The sequence below is a fragment of the Rhinatrema bivittatum genome, chromosome 3, assembly GCF_901001135.1.
Source record: "Rhinatrema bivittatum chromosome 3, aRhiBiv1.1, whole genome shotgun sequence".
In the NCBI taxonomy this organism is placed as follows: Eukaryota; Metazoa; Chordata; class Amphibia; order Gymnophiona; family Rhinatrematidae; genus Rhinatrema; species Rhinatrema bivittatum.
The window spans coordinates 132856148-132873244 of NC_042617.1; the positions used below are offsets into that span (position 1 = coordinate 132856148).

A 17097-nucleotide genomic window follows, 5' to 3' on the forward strand; every position below is an offset into this window, starting at 1 on the left:
CGATGCCTCCAGCATCGATGCCGGTAGTAATGCCGGTAGTAATACCGATGCCGGTGGGCCCACCGATGCCAGTACCTTCATTGGCACAGAGGACACTGATGGATTCCATCACCACCACACCGAGGCTCATAACATCATCGACATCGATCTTCGCCCATATTCCATCGGGCCCATCGATGCCGGTCTCAATTCCATCGACGTCGACGACTTCCGTGCCACTTCCACCGATGACAACGTCGATGACAGCCTCGATACCATCGAGGCAACCTTCATCCGAGCCTCCAGAAGTGCAAGATCTGGCCCAGACCACTCTGAAGAACCAGTACTGGCACCCAGTCTTCAGATCAAGAAGGTGCTGAAGAGTCACTGTTACCACCTCCTGCTTTGCATAAGAACATGCCATACTGGGTCAGACCAAGGGTCCATCAATCCCAGCATCCTGTTTCCAACAGTGGGCAATCCAGGCCATAAGAACCTGGCAAGTACCCAAAAACTAAGTCTATTTCATGTTACCGTTGCTAGTAATAGCAGTGGCTATTTTCTAAGTCAACTTAATTAATAGCAGGTAATGGACTTCTCCTCCAAGAACTTATCGAATCTTTTTTTAAACACAGCTATACTAACTGCACTAACCACATTCTCTGGCAACAAATTCCAGAGTTTAATTGTGCGTTGAGTGAAAAAGAACTTTCTCCGATTAGTTTTAAATGTGCCCCATGCTAACTTCATGGAGTGCCCCCCAGTCTTTCTATTATCCGAAAGTGTAAATAACTGATTCACATCTACCCGTTCTAGACCTCTCATGATTTTAAACACTTCTATCAAATCCCCCCTCAGCCATCTCTTCTCCAAGCTGAAAAGGCTTAACCTCTTTAATCTTCCCTCATAGGGGAGCTGTTCCATTCCCCTTATCATTTTGGTCACCCTTCTCTGTATCTTCTCCATCGTAATTATATCTTTTTGAGATGTGGCGACCAGAATTGTACACATAATTCAAGGTGTGGTCTCATCATGGAGCGATACAGAGGCATTATGACATTTTTCCGTTTTATTCACCATTCCCTTTCTAATAATTCCCAAAATTCTGTTTACTTTTTTGACTGCCACAGCTCACTGAACCGACTATTTCAATGTGTTATCCACTATGACGCCTAGATCTCTTTCTTGGGTAGTAGCACCTAATATGGAACCTAAGTCTCTCTGTTTTGAAATTAGCTGGCATAAATAAGTTGGTCAAAGAAAAATTGGGGCATAAAGACTGTTTTTTAAAACAATTGACCAAAAGCAAGGAGCCGTCCTGAAGTGACGTAATCTAACTGAATTGGGTGTGTCTCAGACCTTGAGCAGGAGAGCCATTGTGTCTCAGACCTTGAGCAGGAGAGCCATTGTGGTCCTGGGCACACGTTAGAGTGTGTTCTCTTGGAGGCAGTGTATATTGCATTGAGCTAAGTATATCTGCTGTTGCTTAGAATTTGTGTAGAAAGCTTCTGTTCTTAATTCCTGTGTGTTTTAATTTTAATTATAGTGTGTGTTTCAGTTCTTCAAAGTAAGATATTACTCTAGTAAGTTAATTTTGTTGTCTGCTGCATAAGTTGAAAAAAGAAAAAAAAAACAAAAAAAACCCCCACCCCCCATACCAAATCGCTCTCCAGCTTGTAAACTGTTTAAGTCTCTCTGTTTTGAAATTAGCTGGCATAAATAAGTTGGTCAAACAAAAATTGGGGCATAAAGACTGTTTTTTAAAACAATTGACCAAAAGCAAGGAGCCGTCCAGAAGTGCCCTGCTTAACCCAGCTTGTACCAGGCTTAACTGTTTGACTCCCTCCCACCCTGCCCCTCTACCCACCCACCCCTGGGGCTTGTTTTCTAATAAAGACTGCCTAAAGTACCATTGGCGGCGAGATAAATTAGTGCATTGGTAAAAGTCAAGAAAATACAATTCACAAATTCCCATGATGAGGACTATCCAATGTAACTGCTGTGGAGCCTTTATTCTGAGGGAAAGCATCTGGACACTTAGAGCTTGCCCAATTTGTGCACAACTCTCTTCCTTGAAAAAGGAGCTGTCTGAGATTAAAGATCAATTAGCTTCAATTAAAAGTAATACACCCACATTGCATTACTCAGAACATAATTCCCCAATATCACAAAAAAAACCAGGAGTCAAGAAAAGGAGATTCATTAGGCTCAGGTAGGCCCCACAGTCACCCATTTTTGACAGATGGGCAGCCAACAGGTACACCCCCCCACTCAAACAGGTCATTAAGTTCTTTAAAATCCAGGAATACAGTGGGCTCAGGTAGAATTAGACCTGTGATGAGGAGACACACAATGTACCAAATGCAAAAAGAACAACAAGCCATCTCTATATTAAAAACTGAAGAAGTTCTTCAGAAAAACATTGAAGTGTTACCAGAAATGAGAGAAAAAACACAATGCATGCAGTATTTCATGATCCATAACCAAAAGAAAAATCTAATTCAGATGAATAACTCTGTCAACAGTGGCACAACTAAAAAAAGAGAGAGTGAAGTGAATAGCAAATCTCAACTAATATCTTATAAGGAGTCCAGGAAAAGCAATAACCTTAAAGAGAGTACCTGGAAGGCTATGACCACAAATGCTCATAGTTTGGGAAATAAAATCCCAGATCTGCAGGCCCTAATGGCTGAGGCACAATTGGACATTGTTGCTATCACAGAGACATGGTTCACAGAATCTCATGATTGGGATACAACAATACCAGGCTATAACTTGTTAAGGAAGGACAGAGAGGATAGAAAAGGGGGAGGTGTGGCTCTTTATGTCAGAAACAACATCCAAGCATCTGAGCTACAAGGATGTTGGGGTAAGGAAGAAGCTCTATGGCTCGACCTAAAAAAAGATGACGGAGCATCCATTTATATTGGAGTGGTTTACAGGCCTCCAAACCAAAAGGAAGAGCTGGACAGAGACCTGGTTGAAGACATCCATAAGATAGGTAAGAAGGGAGAAGTGGTGATCGTGGGTGACTTTAATATGCCAGATGTAGACTGGAAAATCCCATCTGCAGAAACTAAAAATAGTAGAGCGATAGTGGATGCCATGCAAGTATCTTTGTTCAAACAAATGGTGTTGGAACCCACCAGAGAAGGAGCTATACTCGACTTAGTGCTCACTAATGCAGATAATGTCTCAGATGTCCAGGTGGGTGCCCACCTCAGCAGCAGTGATCATCAAACGGTATGGTTTAATATCACTAAAAGAATAGGGAAAAGAACCACAAAGACCCGAGTTTTACAGTTCAAAAACACAGACTTTGAGGAAATGGGGAAGTACCTGGAGGAAGAACTTAAAGGATGGGAGAACGAGAGAGATGTGGATCAGCAGTGGACCAATCTAAAAGGAGCAATCACCAAGGCAACTGCTCTATACGTTAGAAATGTAAAGAAAAGGAAATTGAAACCTATCTGGTTCTCAAAGGAGGTGGCTGACAAAATTAAAGCTAAAAGAACAGCATTCAAGATATATAAAAGATCCCAAAGGGAGGAACACAAAGAAGAATATCTGATTCAACTGAGGGAGACAAAGAAATTAATCAAGTTGGCAAAAAGTCAAGCAGAAGAGAGGATTGCCAAGGAGATAAAAAATGGAGACAAAACATTTTTCAGATACATCAGCGAAAAGAGAAGGATCCAAAGTGGTATAGTGAAATTGAAAGGTGGTAATGATCAATGTGTGGAGGGAGACGAAGAAATGGCAGAAATATTAAACGAATACTTCAGCTCTGTGTTCACTAAAGAAGACCCTGGAGAAGGACCATCTCTACACAACAAAAAACTGGTGGGAAGTGGAATAGATGAAAATCCTTTTACAGTAGAAAATGTGTGGGAAGAGCTAAAGAACCTGAAAGTGGACAAAGCCATGGGGCCTGATGGGATTCATCCAAGGATATTGAGGGAGCTCAGAGATGTTCTGGCGGCTCCGCTGTGTGACCTGTTCAATAGATCCCTAGAAACGGGAGTGGTGCCGAGTGATTGGAGAAGAGCGGTGGTGGTCCCGCTTCACAAGAGTGGGAACAGGGAGGAGGCTGGCAACTACAGACCGGTCAGCCTCACTTCGGTGGTGGGAAAAGTAATGGAGTCACTGCTGAAAGAGAGAATAGTGAACTATCTACAGTCCGGAGAATTGATGGACCAGAGGCAACATGGATTCACCAGGGGAAGATCCTGTCAGACAAATCTGATTGACTTTTTTGAATTGGATCGAGGAAGAGCGCTCAATATCATATACTTGGATTTCAGCAAAGCTTTTGACACGGTTCCGCACAGGAGACTGGTGAATAAAACGAGAAGCTTGGGAGTGAGTGCCGAGGTGGTGACCTGGATTGCAAATTGGTTGACGGACAGAAGACAATGTGTGATGGTAAATGGAACCTTCTCTGAAGAGAGAGCGGTTTTAAGTGGTGTACCGCAAGGATCGGTGTTGGGACCGGTCCTGTTCAATATCTTTGTGAGCGACATTGCGACGGGATAGAAGGCAAGGTTTGTCTTTTCGCGGATGACACTAAGATCTGCAACAGAGTGGACACGCCGGAAGGAGTGGAGAGAATGAGACGGGATCTAAGGAAACTGGAAGAGTGGTCGAAGATATGGCAGCTGAGATTCAATGCCAAGAAGTGCAAAGTCATGCATATGGGGAGTGGAAACCCGAATGAACTGTATTCGATGCGGGGGGGGGGAAAGGCTGATGTGCACGGAGCAGGAGAGGGACCTTGGGGTGATAGTGTCTAATGATATGAAGTCTGCGAAACAATGCGACAAGGCTATAGCAAAAGCCAGAAGAATGCTGGGCTGCATAGAGAGAGGAATATCGAGTAAGAAAAGGGAAGTGATTATTCCCTTGTACAGGTCCTTGGTGAGGCCTCACCTGGAGTACTGTGTTCAGTTCTGGAGACCGTATCTACAAAAAGACAAAGACAAGATGGAAGCGGTACAGAGAAGGGCGACCAGGAAGGTGGAGGATCTTCATCGGATGACGTACGAGGAGAGATTGAAGAATCTAAATATGTACACCCTGGAGGAAAGGAGGAGCAGAGGCGATATGATACAGACTTTCAGATACTTGAAAGGTTTTAATGATCCAAAGACAACGACAAACCTTTTCCGTAGGAAAAAAATCAGCAGAACCAGGGGTCACGATTTGAAGCTCCAGGGAGGAAGATTCAGAACCAATGTTAGGAAGTATTTCTTCACGGAGAGGGTGGTGGATGCCTGGAATGCCCTTCCGGAGGATGTGGTGAAGACCAGAACTGTGAAGGACTTCAAAGGGGCGTGGGATAAACACTGTGGATCCATAAAGTCAAGAGGCCGCTAATGAAGAGTGGGTGACTCGCCAGAATGATGGCTACTGCCTGGAGACAATACCCTTATTCAATAAACGTACACATGCTTACTGTGACTCCAACATCGTTCTAGCTTCAACAGCAAGAGGAAATGTGGAATAAAGGATCTGCACTCACAAAGGGGGGAGTAGCTGGCTTGTTACGGCGGTTACTACCCCAAACCAAATAAGCCTGTTACTTCTATTTCTATGCATATACAGCATAGTTCTCTGCTTCAACGGCAGGGGAGAAGAAAAAAGGGTTCACACTCACAAAGCGGGGAGTAGCTGGCTTGTTACGGCGGTTACTACCCCAAACCAAATGTGCCTGATACTTCACTTTCGATGCATATCCAGCATGGCTCTCTGCTTCAACAGCATGGGAGAAGAATAAACTGATACCTCAAGCATATCCAGCATAGCTCCCTGCTTCAACGGCAGGGGAGAAGATAAACAACCAATAAGGGCTGTATAACATAGTCTGAATAAAACAAATAAGCATGGGTGTAGCTTGCTTATTGCGGCGGTTACTACCCCTAACTTATCAGCTAGATATTCACTTGGATGCAGCTCCATCACTGCTTTCTACATTAATAGTGGGGGTGGAAAGGAAATAGAACCAAGAGCTAAGAGAAACAGATAAGTATGAGAGAAAAAAGTGTGTGAAGCTTGCTGGGCAGACTGGATGGGCCATTTGGTCGTCTTCTGCCGTCATTTCTATGTTTCTATGTTTCTAACATTGTGTAACTATAGCATGGGTTATGTTTCCTTATAGGCATCACCTTGCACTTAGCCACATTAAATTTCATCTGCCATTTTGATGCCCAATTTTCCAGTCTCACAAGGTCTTCCTGCAATTTATCACATTCTGCTTGTGATTTAACAACTCTGAACAGTTTTGTATCATCTGCAAATTTGATTACCTGGAGAACTTTGAAACCTAACTGGTGATATTCAAATCTAGCTGATTAGATTTCAAAGTTTTCTTGGTAGGTTTACTTGTAACTTTATTCAGGGATTTTGAGGTAGGATAAGACCCGCTGAATATTCCTGATAATTTACTCAGTTAACTTTAGCCAGATAGGTTATCCATTTTAGGGTTTTTGATTCATTTTGATTATTGGCCTCTATATTTCTACAATAAACTTAAGCTTATATATGCAAATTATATGCTTTATTAAATTTGGAAAATAAACTTAGTTTCTATTAAAAACATGAAACTGTCAGCTGTACTGCTGCTACTCAGAACATCAGAAGAGTCTTGGTGTCTAACATTTGTTTTTGATGCTGTATGTTTAAAAATGTAAGCCACCTTAAATATACATACCCAAACAAGTGTCCATTGAAGAAAATTATTGTAAAGAAAATCTGTGTAACTGTGCAGAGGTTGAATTTATGCATAAGATTGATTAGAGTATTTGAAATGTTATCAATTTGTTTTTTCAGCAATAATACTGATAAAGTTGAAGGGGAGAAACAAAGCAAGAAAACATAAATGTCTCATACTTTATGGCCTTGCAGAAATGTATCAGACTTTGACAGGAAGTTTAATGTGTACGTAAGTAGAGGCTGACAGGAACCTGCTGTGTGTGCCAAAGGTTCCAGTGATGGAAAACTGAAACATAGTGCTCACTGACCACAGCATGAGCCTTGACACACATTGTAAATAACCTAGAGATATATGGCTGCATTAAGCAGCAGACTGGTATATTAACAGCAGTAAATCTATGACAGCAGAAATGGCTGTCATGTAAGACTTCCTCTGATTAATAATTGTAACAGATTAACAGGAGTATGGCAGATGTTGCATAATGTAACTTCCTCTGATATTCTGAATATTTTCATTTTTGTCCTCATTAGACTTGTGTTTGTGGATACTGAGTTAAGCACCATTCGGCTAAAAGTAGAAGATTCTGCTGGTCGAGAGCATCTGATAACTCTGCATTTAAAAGCCAATGTAAGTGTCCTAGTGGATAAATAATAAAAAATGCCAAATACATATGTGTGTGTGTGTGTGTATGTATGTATATATATATATATATACACATACATATATATATATATGTGTGTATATATATATATATATGTGTGTATATATATATATATGTGTGTGTATATATATATAGATAGATACTTTTAACTTTTTTTTTCTTTCTTTTTCTTTTTGGCTCATTAGTTCAGTGATTTTCCTCTTAACAGACTTAGAATCCTTTTCTGCAGTTACTGAGTAGCTTAAAAAACAATTTCTATGGCTATTGTTGGAGACAGGATGTTGGGCTCGATGAGCCATTGCTCTAACCCAGCATGGCACATCATATGTTCTTAATCTGTTGAACACAGTTCCTTTATAGGTTTTTCAGAGGTTTTATCCATGTAACTATAATGAACAATAACAAGGTGATAATTGTCTCAAGACAAATAGGAAGAAAAATTGAGAAAAATATTTGATAGACCTCAGAACTCATGTCAAAACCCACAAAACACTGCAAAGATGTAATGATATGAGTAACAAAATAAATCATATCTTGAGAAATATCACACTCAATCTCTGAAAAAAGTAGGTGAAAGTAAGGACTACCTAACATGTAACTAGTGTGTAATGGAGGCATGTATAAAAAGCTAAAATGCCCCCAAAAAGTGATCACATATCAACTATAATATATTTAGTTGGCTGACCCGTCTTTATTTGTAAGCTTTTCATGTGTGTGTGTGTGTGTGTGTGGTTTGTTTTTTTTAAACGTCTCCTAGGACAAACAGGATGGTAGTCCTCACACATGGGTGACATTGGATGAAGCCTGGCATGGAAAACATATGTCAAAGTTTCTGGAATTTTGACTGCACATTGAGCATGCCATATATCACACGTCCACGCAGGGGCACTCTTCAGTTTCTTTTTCCGCAGAGCTTTCACCTTGCGGTTAAGTGAGCTCTTGGGTTTTCTTCCAAAAATTGGCTTGGAAAACTTTCACTGATTATTTTTTGGCTTTTTGTCTTTTTCATCTATGCTGGGTGCCTCTCTGTTCCCTACTTTAGACTCATCAGTCAGGTTTTTCGGCGATTCGGTAAGTTTATTTTTGCTTCCGTTCCCTCAGTGTCAGCTTCAGCTGCCCGCCATCACCATTCTTATTGTATTTCCTTTCTTTTCGTTCGTCATGGCCTCGTCTGGTTTCTGTCGATGTCCCCAGTATTGGAGAACCATATCCATCACGGACCCCCACGAGTTGTGTGCCGTCTGTCTGGGGGCATCACATGACATCCAGGGTTCCTTTATGTGCGCCCAGATGACCCCTAAGGGACATCGTACTCGAGTCGATAAGAAGGAGAAACTCTTTGGGTCGAGGAAGTCCAAGACATCGGCAGCACCTGCACCGATGGACACTGAGGAAGGTCCCAGAAAACAGTATGGAAGACGGGGCCTTTGGTTCTGTCAATTCTGTCTGTGGATAGGGGCGCTGGGGACCATTCCCCTGTGGCTGCCTCAGCAGCAGCAAGACACATTATTGCTGGTGCGTCAGGGCCTGGAGTGTGGAAAACACGAGGTTCATTCAACCTTTGATGATTTTGAGATGCCATCAAGAGTCTCTGCTGTGGGAATCGGCACCTGCAGAATGGCATAGCTGTGGATCTCTAATCTATGACCGGAGGTACAGGAGAGAATATCTTTGGAGATAAGGTGAGGGATGCGGTGGTCCAGTTGTGGAATCACCATGAGAACCTCCAGCAACTATCCGCCAGCACTTCAGAGCCTCCCCCCTCAGCCAGGATGTCTGTGAGGCAGGGTCAAAAGAAGTCTTTTCTACCGCCAGAGGAAGTACTACCATCCGGCCCCTCGCTTCCGTTCGCAGAGGGTGAGCTCCTGCTACCGTCCCAGGCAGCAGAGAGCTCCCAAGCCCCACTTGATGAGTATTTGTCTGGATCATAGGGAGCATGAGCCAGCCACCCATACCCCAGATGCTGGACCCACCCTTCGGGGACAGGCTATGGTTCTTTGCAGATCGGTGGCCCAGTAACCTCGGACGAGTGGGTTCTGTACACTGTCCATCAAGGGTACCAATTGAACCTATTGGGTGTCCAGCCAAATTGTCCTCCGTGCCTGTTTTGGGGGTCAATAGTGCATCAGGAGGTGCTATTAAGGGAGCTCTCCACCCTCTTCATGACCAGAGCAGTTGAACCTGTCCCACCAAGGCAAAGAGGGTAGGGATTCTACTCCCAATACTTCCTGATTCCAAATAGCACAGGGGGATTCTGTCCCATCCTAGATCTGAGAGCCTTGAACAAGTTTCTCAAAAAAAGAAAAGTTCAAGATAATTTCCCTGGGCACCCTGATTCCCCTCCTGCAAAATGGGTACTGGCTATGCTCCTCGATTCAAAGGATGAATACACTCATATAGAGATCTTCCCAAGTCACAGGAAGTATCTCAGATTTGTGGTGGGAAAATGGCACTTTAGTACAGAGTGTTGCCGTTCGGGCTAGCGTCGACACCACGTGTCTTCACAAAATGCCTTGCCGTGGTGGGAGCGCACCTTCGCAGGCTGGGAGTTCGTTTTCCCTTCCTTGGATGATTGGCTGGTCAGAGTGCTTCTCAGGCAGGTGCCAGTTGGTTCATGTGTTTGCCCATCTGGGTGTACTGGGGTTCGTCATCAACTACCTGAAGTCCCACCTCAGCCCTTCACCTTGATTGGACTTCATAGGAGCCCTGCTAGACAAGGCTCAGGCAAGAGCCTTCCTACCACGACCCAGGGCAGTCACCTTGGTGTTCCATAGTGGCGATGATTCAACAGAGCTAACAGGTTTTAGCTCACACATGTTAAGGCTGTTGGGCCACATGGCTGCAACTGTCCATATTATTCCCTTGGCATGCTTACACATGTGCAGAGCCCAATGGACCCTGAGGTCTCAGTGGTTCCAGGCCATGCAGAGCCTCCAGGCTCTCTTTCGAATCACTCTGTCTCTCTAGGCCTCTTTGTCCTGGTAGCGGGTTCTCTCGAATTTGGAATGGGGCATATCTTTCCAAAATCCCCCTACCCAAATTGTCCTAACCATGGATGCGTCCACCCTGGGGTAGGGAGCTCATGTAGAGGGGCTCCGCACCCAGGGCCTCTGGCCTGCTCAGGAAGCACAATGTCAAATGCACTTCCTGGAGCTCTTGGTGATTAGGTATTCGCTGTGGGCTTTCAGAGATTGTCTGTCTAACAAAATTGTCCTGATCCAATAAGACAACTATGTAGCAATGTGTTATGTCAACAAGCAGGGAGACACAGGGTCATACCTTCTGTGTCAGGAAGCTGTCCATATCTGGTCCTTTGGCCTTTCCCATAGAATGGTTTTCAGGGCCATGTATCTGGCCGGAATGGAGAACGTGATAGTGGACAGATTGAGTTATGTCTTCAGACCCCACAAGTGATCTCTGGACCCAGGGGTTTGTGAACCATATCTTCTGCCTCTGGGGGAACCCAGATGTGGACCCGTTCGCATCCCCCTGCAACAGGAAGGTGACTCAGTTCTACTTCCTGTATAGACCAACCTTGGATGTCTTTGTCCGCCATTTGGGCAAGGGTCTTCTGTATGTGTATTCTCTGGTGACACTCTCTTGAAACTTTGTAAGGACCGAGGTACTATGATCCTCATAGCCCCTCGTTGGCTGAAACAAATCTGGTTTCCACTCCTTCGGGAGTTATCCATCTGGAAACCGATCAGTCAAAATCAGGGCAGGCTGAGGCATCCCAACTTCCAGGCCCTGTTGCTCATAGGTTGGATGATGAGAGGTTAATTCTGCAGCCGCTCAATCTCTGAGGATGTGTCTTGGGTCCTAGTGGCTTCCAGAAAGCTTTCCAATGGAAAGTCCTACGGACTGAAATGGAGGAGGTTTTTTATGTGGTGTGAGCAGAAGGCCCTAGATCTGTTCTTCTGCCCCACATAAAAACTGTTTGACTATCTCCTACACCTATCGGAGGCTGTCTCAAATGCCAACTCCATTAGAGTTCAACCAATGCAGTTGGTGCATACCACTAAGGTGTAGCTGGTACGCCCATCTCTACAGCTGATAGTTCGCTTCATGCAGGGCCTGCTTCAATTGAAGTGGCCCCTAAGTTCTTCCGCTGTTCTTCCACCTGACCTCAGTATGGTGCCAGCTCAGCTGATGAAAGCTCCTTTTGACCTGAAGTACCTGACCTGGAAGGTCATATTTTCGGTGGCGGTCACTTCAGCGCGCTTCATGCTTTTAATGACTTATCCAACTTATACTAAGTTTTATAATAACAGGTTGGTCTTGCGTACGCACCCTAAGTTCCTGCCTAAGGTGGTGACAGATTTCCATCTTAACCAGTCAATCATCCTGCCAAAATTTTTTCCCAGGCCCCATTCACATCAAAGTAAATAAGCACTGCACAGTTTGGATTGCAAGAGAGCCTTAGCTGCCTATCTGGGCTGAGAAGCCCATAGACAATCCACACAACTTTTTTCTTTTCCAGGAATAGGTTGGGAGTTGCTGTTGCCAAACAGACACTACCCAATTGGCTAGCAGATTGCATCTCCTTCTGTTATGCCCAGGCTGGACTGCATCTTGTGGGTCATATCAAGGCTCATTCTGTCAGAGCCATGGCAATGTCAGTGGCCCACTTGTGAGCACCTCCTGTGGAGGAGATCTGTAAGGCTGCGATGTGGCGTTCTCTCCACACATTCGCATCTCAGTACTGTCTTAATAAGGATAGTTGACGTGACAGTAGGTTCAGCTGTTCTGTCGTTCGGAATCTCTTTGAGGTGTAGAACACAATTCTCCCTGCCTAGGGCCCATTGTTTGGTTTCAGGCTGTCTCCTCCTGTGGTTGTACTTATTGACAACAGGTTGGTGCTTATTAGTCCCCTTTTGTGTTGGGAAGCAGCCTGTAGCTAGGGATTCACCCACATGTGAGGACTGCTATCCTGCTTGACCTAGGAGAAAGCAAAGTTGCTTACCTGTAACAGGTATTCTCCTAGGACAACAGGATTTTAGTCCTCACGAAACCCACCCACCACCCCGCAGGGTTGGTTTCTCCTGTTTATTTTAATTGTATGTTACAAGACTGAAGAGGGACCCCGTGTGGACATGTGGTACAGGGTATGCTGGACATGCTCAGTGTGCATTTCAAAGTTCCAGAAACTTTGACATAAGTTTTCTATGCTGGGTTCCATCCAATATCATCACCCATGTGTGAGGACTAACAGCCTGCTGTCCTAGAAGAACACTTGTTACTCTGCTTTGTGTTTTTTTTCATATCCCCCCCCCCCCCCCCCCCACACACACACACACACACACACACTTTTTCCTCACTAAATCCTGCTGCCTCAGATGGCATAATTGGTATCTGTACTGGGACCCTTACTTTTCAATATATTTATAAATGATCTGGAAAGAAATACGAGTGAGGTAATCAAATTTGCAGATGATACAAAATTGTTCAGAGTAGTTAAATCACATGCAGATTGTGATAAATTGCAGGAAGACCTTGTGAGGCTGGAAAATTGGGCATCAAAATGGCAGATGAAATTTAATGTGGACAAGTGCAAGGTGATGCATATAGGGAAAAATAACCCATGCTATAGTTACACAATGTTAGGTTCCATATTAGGTGCTACTACCCAAGAAAGAGATCTAGGCGTCATAGTGGATAACACATTGAAATCGTCGGTTCAGCGTGCTGCGGCAGTCAAAAAAAGCAAACAATGTTGGGAATTATTAGAAAGGGAATGGTGAATAAAACGGAAAATGTCATAATGCCTCTGTATCGCTCCATGGTGAGACCGCACCTTGAATACCGTGTACAATTCTGGTCACCGCATCTCAAAAAAGATATAATTGCGATGGAGAAGGTACAGAGAAGGGCTACCAAAATGATAAGGGGAATGGAACAGCTCCCCTATGAGGAAAGACTAAAGAGGTTAGGACTTTTCAGCTTGGAGAAGAGACGGCTGAGGGGGGGATATGATAGAGGTGTTTAAAATCATGAGAGGTCTAGAACGGGTAGATCTGAATTGTTTTTTTACTCTTTCGGATAATAGAAAGACTAGGGGGCACTCCATGAAGTTAGCATGTGGCACATTTAAAACTAATCGGAGAAAGTTCTTTTTCACTCAACGCACAATTAAACTCTGGAATTTGTTGCCAGAGGATGTGGTTAGTGCAGTTAGTGTAGCTGTGTATAAAAAAGGCTTGGATAAGTTCTTGGACGAGAAGTCCATTACCTGCTATTAAGTTGACATATAATAACCACCGCTATCATTAGCAACAGTAACATGGAATAATAGACTTAGTTTTTGGGTACTTGCCAGGTTCTAATGGCCTGGATGGGCCACTGTTGGAAACAGGATGCTGGGCTTGATGGACCCTTGGTCTGACCCAGCATGGCACATTCTTATGTTCTTATGGGTAATTTAAATATCCTGGCCATTCAGGGGAGCTGGAGAGAAGTCTTTGAGTGCTGTTACTTTGGTCAGCAGGGATTGCCATCATAACAGCAAATGCCTTTCCTGCCTCTCTCACATCAAGAATATTAAGTCAGCATTTCCTAGTGTGTAGCCAGCTGTACTCAGGACCAATGGGTCATGCTCTTTTGCTAGCAGATGGAGACTGAGTCAGGTTTCAAAGCTGAAAGTCACCTTAGATGTACCCCTACAGTGACCTCAGCCATTCAGTATCTCTGTCTCCTAGCAGATGTGGATGTGCTTTTCCTACACACCAGTGCAGGTGGTTTAGCGGGATTGTAGTACTTCGTTAGAAGAAGGAAAATTTGCCTTTAAATTGGAGAAAGATTGAGCCCACAATCCTGTGGTGATACCTAAAGGTCCCTCCCCTAGTTGAGAATTCCTGAGGCGATTTCCGAGATCCCTCAGATGTGCCTTGGTCCGGTAGACTGTTTTCCGGCGTGGACTGGTTGAAGCAGCTGAAAGGCAGCGGGTGCAGGAAGCAGAGCGCTGTGGTGACGGCCAGAGACCATCTCTGTACTCAGCCGGTAAGCGCTGAGCCCAGGTAAGTAAAAGGACTCCTCCAATTCAGAGATGTGGAAGGGCTTTGGTAAGTCTTTCCTCTGGTCTCTTGCTCAGTGCACCGTACCGACATTCCCAATCCCGTTGGGGCAAGGGAAGGGGGGTTTCCCAGCGGCTTGAGCAGCTCCCCGATGGGTTAGGCCCCGCTTCTGGCTCGGTGGGCACTCTATGGGGCAGGCTGCAGCGGTGCCATCTTCCACACGGTTTTGTGCGGCATCTTTTTCCCCTATAGACTGTCGATACACATGGTGCGGGTCAGCCCTGCTATGCACATATGTGCGCATACCTGTGTGCGTAACTGCACGTTTACGCTCGCGCACAACCAGATGCTTATACTTACGCGCATCGGGGCGGATCTGTGAGTGCTAGAGTCCAAGCGCTAGCCAGCTGAACGCACAAGTTAGCTAACTATGGCTCTGGAAGCAAAGAAACACAAGCGACACTTTTTGTGCTACCTGCCATATTAGGGCTACACAGTCTGACCTAGAATCCTTCCTGTGTCAGCACTGTGAGGAGGTCCAGGGAGGGCTGGACTCCCAAAATTTCTCCATGCCCGTCCCTCCCATTCGGAAGATGGGTCAGCCACTACCTTATCCGGTAGCACCCTGGATCTGTGCAATCCTGGGACTGCGACCACCTTGGGAGAGGGCAGTTCAGCAGCACCTACCCCAGTTCCTCCTGGGCTAGGACCCGGTGCCCTTTTCTTGGGTGGAATTTTTTCAGGGCCTTCAAGCCTTGATTCAGGTGCAGTCAGCTGCTGCCCTTGCCCTCCCAGCCGGGAAGGCCTTGTCCTCTCAGCCCTATCAGCATGCCTCGAGACATGCCTCGTCTCACCAAAGGTATCCCTCACAAGGGCTACGAATGATGAAGGGGATGCAGACTTGTTGGAAGATGGGGAAATCTCTCCAGGCTTGGAGCCATATCTGACCATGTTACAGTTTTTCCATAAAGATGAATTGCCAGCCCTAGTCTCCCGGACCCTGAAGACTCTGGGAGTTCTCAGCACGAACCTGATGACGGAACCAAAGAAGAATCCCATCCTGGTGTCTCTACGGAAACCCTCTTGCTATTTTCTGATGCTGGAAGCCACCCAGGAGTTGATCGACCTGGAATGGGATGCCCTGGAAGCCAGCTTTAAAGGAGGTCGGGCATCAGAGGCCCTGTACCCTCTGGCCCAGACGGCCAGAGAATGCTTGCTATTCCCTAAAGTGGAGGCCCTGCTCTGTGCCGTTTCGAAGCTAACAACTATCCCAGTGGAGGGAGGAATGGCTTTGATGGACGCTCATGATAGGCGATTGGAGTCCATCCTTAAGCAAGCCTTTGACGCAACAGCAATAACACTACAGATTGCTTCCTGTTGTGCCCTGGTGGCTTGCTTGTGCCTGCTTCTCTCAAGAGAGGCAGATAGCTCAAGGGTGCATTCTAGAGAGGCTGTGGAGCTCGCTGCGGCCTTTCTAGCGAACGCAAGCTCCAACCTAGTTTGTACCTCGGCCAGGGGAGTGGCCTCAGTGGTAGCAGAAATCCCAGTAATCGTTTTGCCTTCTTTCAACCTTTCTTATTGTGTGGAATACATCTGGACTGTGCTTCTAGAATGGTATTTTTTAACCATGACTCTTGCACATTTTTTACTTTTGTAGCTGCTCCTTTCAGTTTTTTTCTAACAATTTTTTTCTCATTTTATCAAAGTTTCCCTTTTGAAGGTTTAGCACAAGAGCCGTGGATTTGCATACTGTTCCTCTTCCAGTCTTTAATTCAAATTTGATCATATTATGATCACTATTGCCAAGCGGCCCCACCACAGTTACCTCTCTCACCAAGTCCTGTGCTCCACTGAGAATTAGATCTAAAATTGCTCCCTCTCTCGTCGGTTCCTGAACCAATTGTTCCATAAAGCTATCATTTATTCCATCCAAGAACTTTATCTCTCTAGCGTGTCCCGATGATACATGGACTTGATGGACCCTTGGTCTGACCCAGTATGGCATTTTCTTACCCAGTCAATATTGGGGTAATTGAAGTCTCCCATTATTTCCGCACTACCAATTTGGTTAGCTTCCCTAATTTCTCTTAGCATTTCACTGTCCATCTCACCATCTTGACCAGGTGGACGGTAGTATACCCCTATCACTATAGTCTTCCCCAACACACAAGGGATTTCTACCCATAAAGATTCAATTTTGCATTTAGTCTCATGCAGGATGTTTATGCCATCCCGGACATAAAGCGCCACACCGCCTCCCGGGTGTTCCTCTCTGTCATTGCGATATAATTTGTACCCCGGTATAGCACTGTCCCATTGGTTATCCTCTTTCTACCATTTCTCTGAGATGCCAATTAAGTCTATGTCATCATTCACTGCTATACCTTCTAATTCTCCCATCTTACTTCTTAGACTTCTGGCATTAGCATACAAACATTTCAAAGTTTGTTTTTTGTTTGTATGTTCATTCTGCTTTTTAATTGATAGGGATAAGTTAGAATTTTTAGCTCAGGTGAGTTTTTAGTTACAGGCACTTGGATCACTTTTCTTATTATTGGAACCTCACTGTCGGGATGCCCTAATTCTAATGCATCATTAGTATCCCTTGAAGATACCTCTCTCCGAACCATGTGCTGCTGAGCGACTGTCAGCTTTCCCCTTTGTTGTAGTTTAAAAGCTGTTCTATCTCCTTTTTAAAGGTTAGTGCCAGCAGTCTGGTTCCACCCTGGTTAAGG

The 17097-nt window shown here is 44.8% G+C and overlaps 1 protein-coding gene across 3 annotated transcripts in view; it reads left to right on the forward strand.

The window, feature by feature from the left end:
- FANCL (FA complementation group L) overlaps positions 1 to 17097 on the forward strand; it is a 300676-nt gene that overhangs the window by 70628 nt on the left and 212951 nt on the right. For all 3 annotated transcript variants that reach the window (XM_029593734.1, XM_029593737.1, XM_029593735.1), the window contains exon 6: positions 7222 to 7318. In XM_029593734.1, the coding sequence (XP_029449594.1) occupies positions 7222 to 7318 (97 nt within the window). The remainder of the gene's footprint in view (positions 1 to 7221; positions 7319 to 17097) is intronic.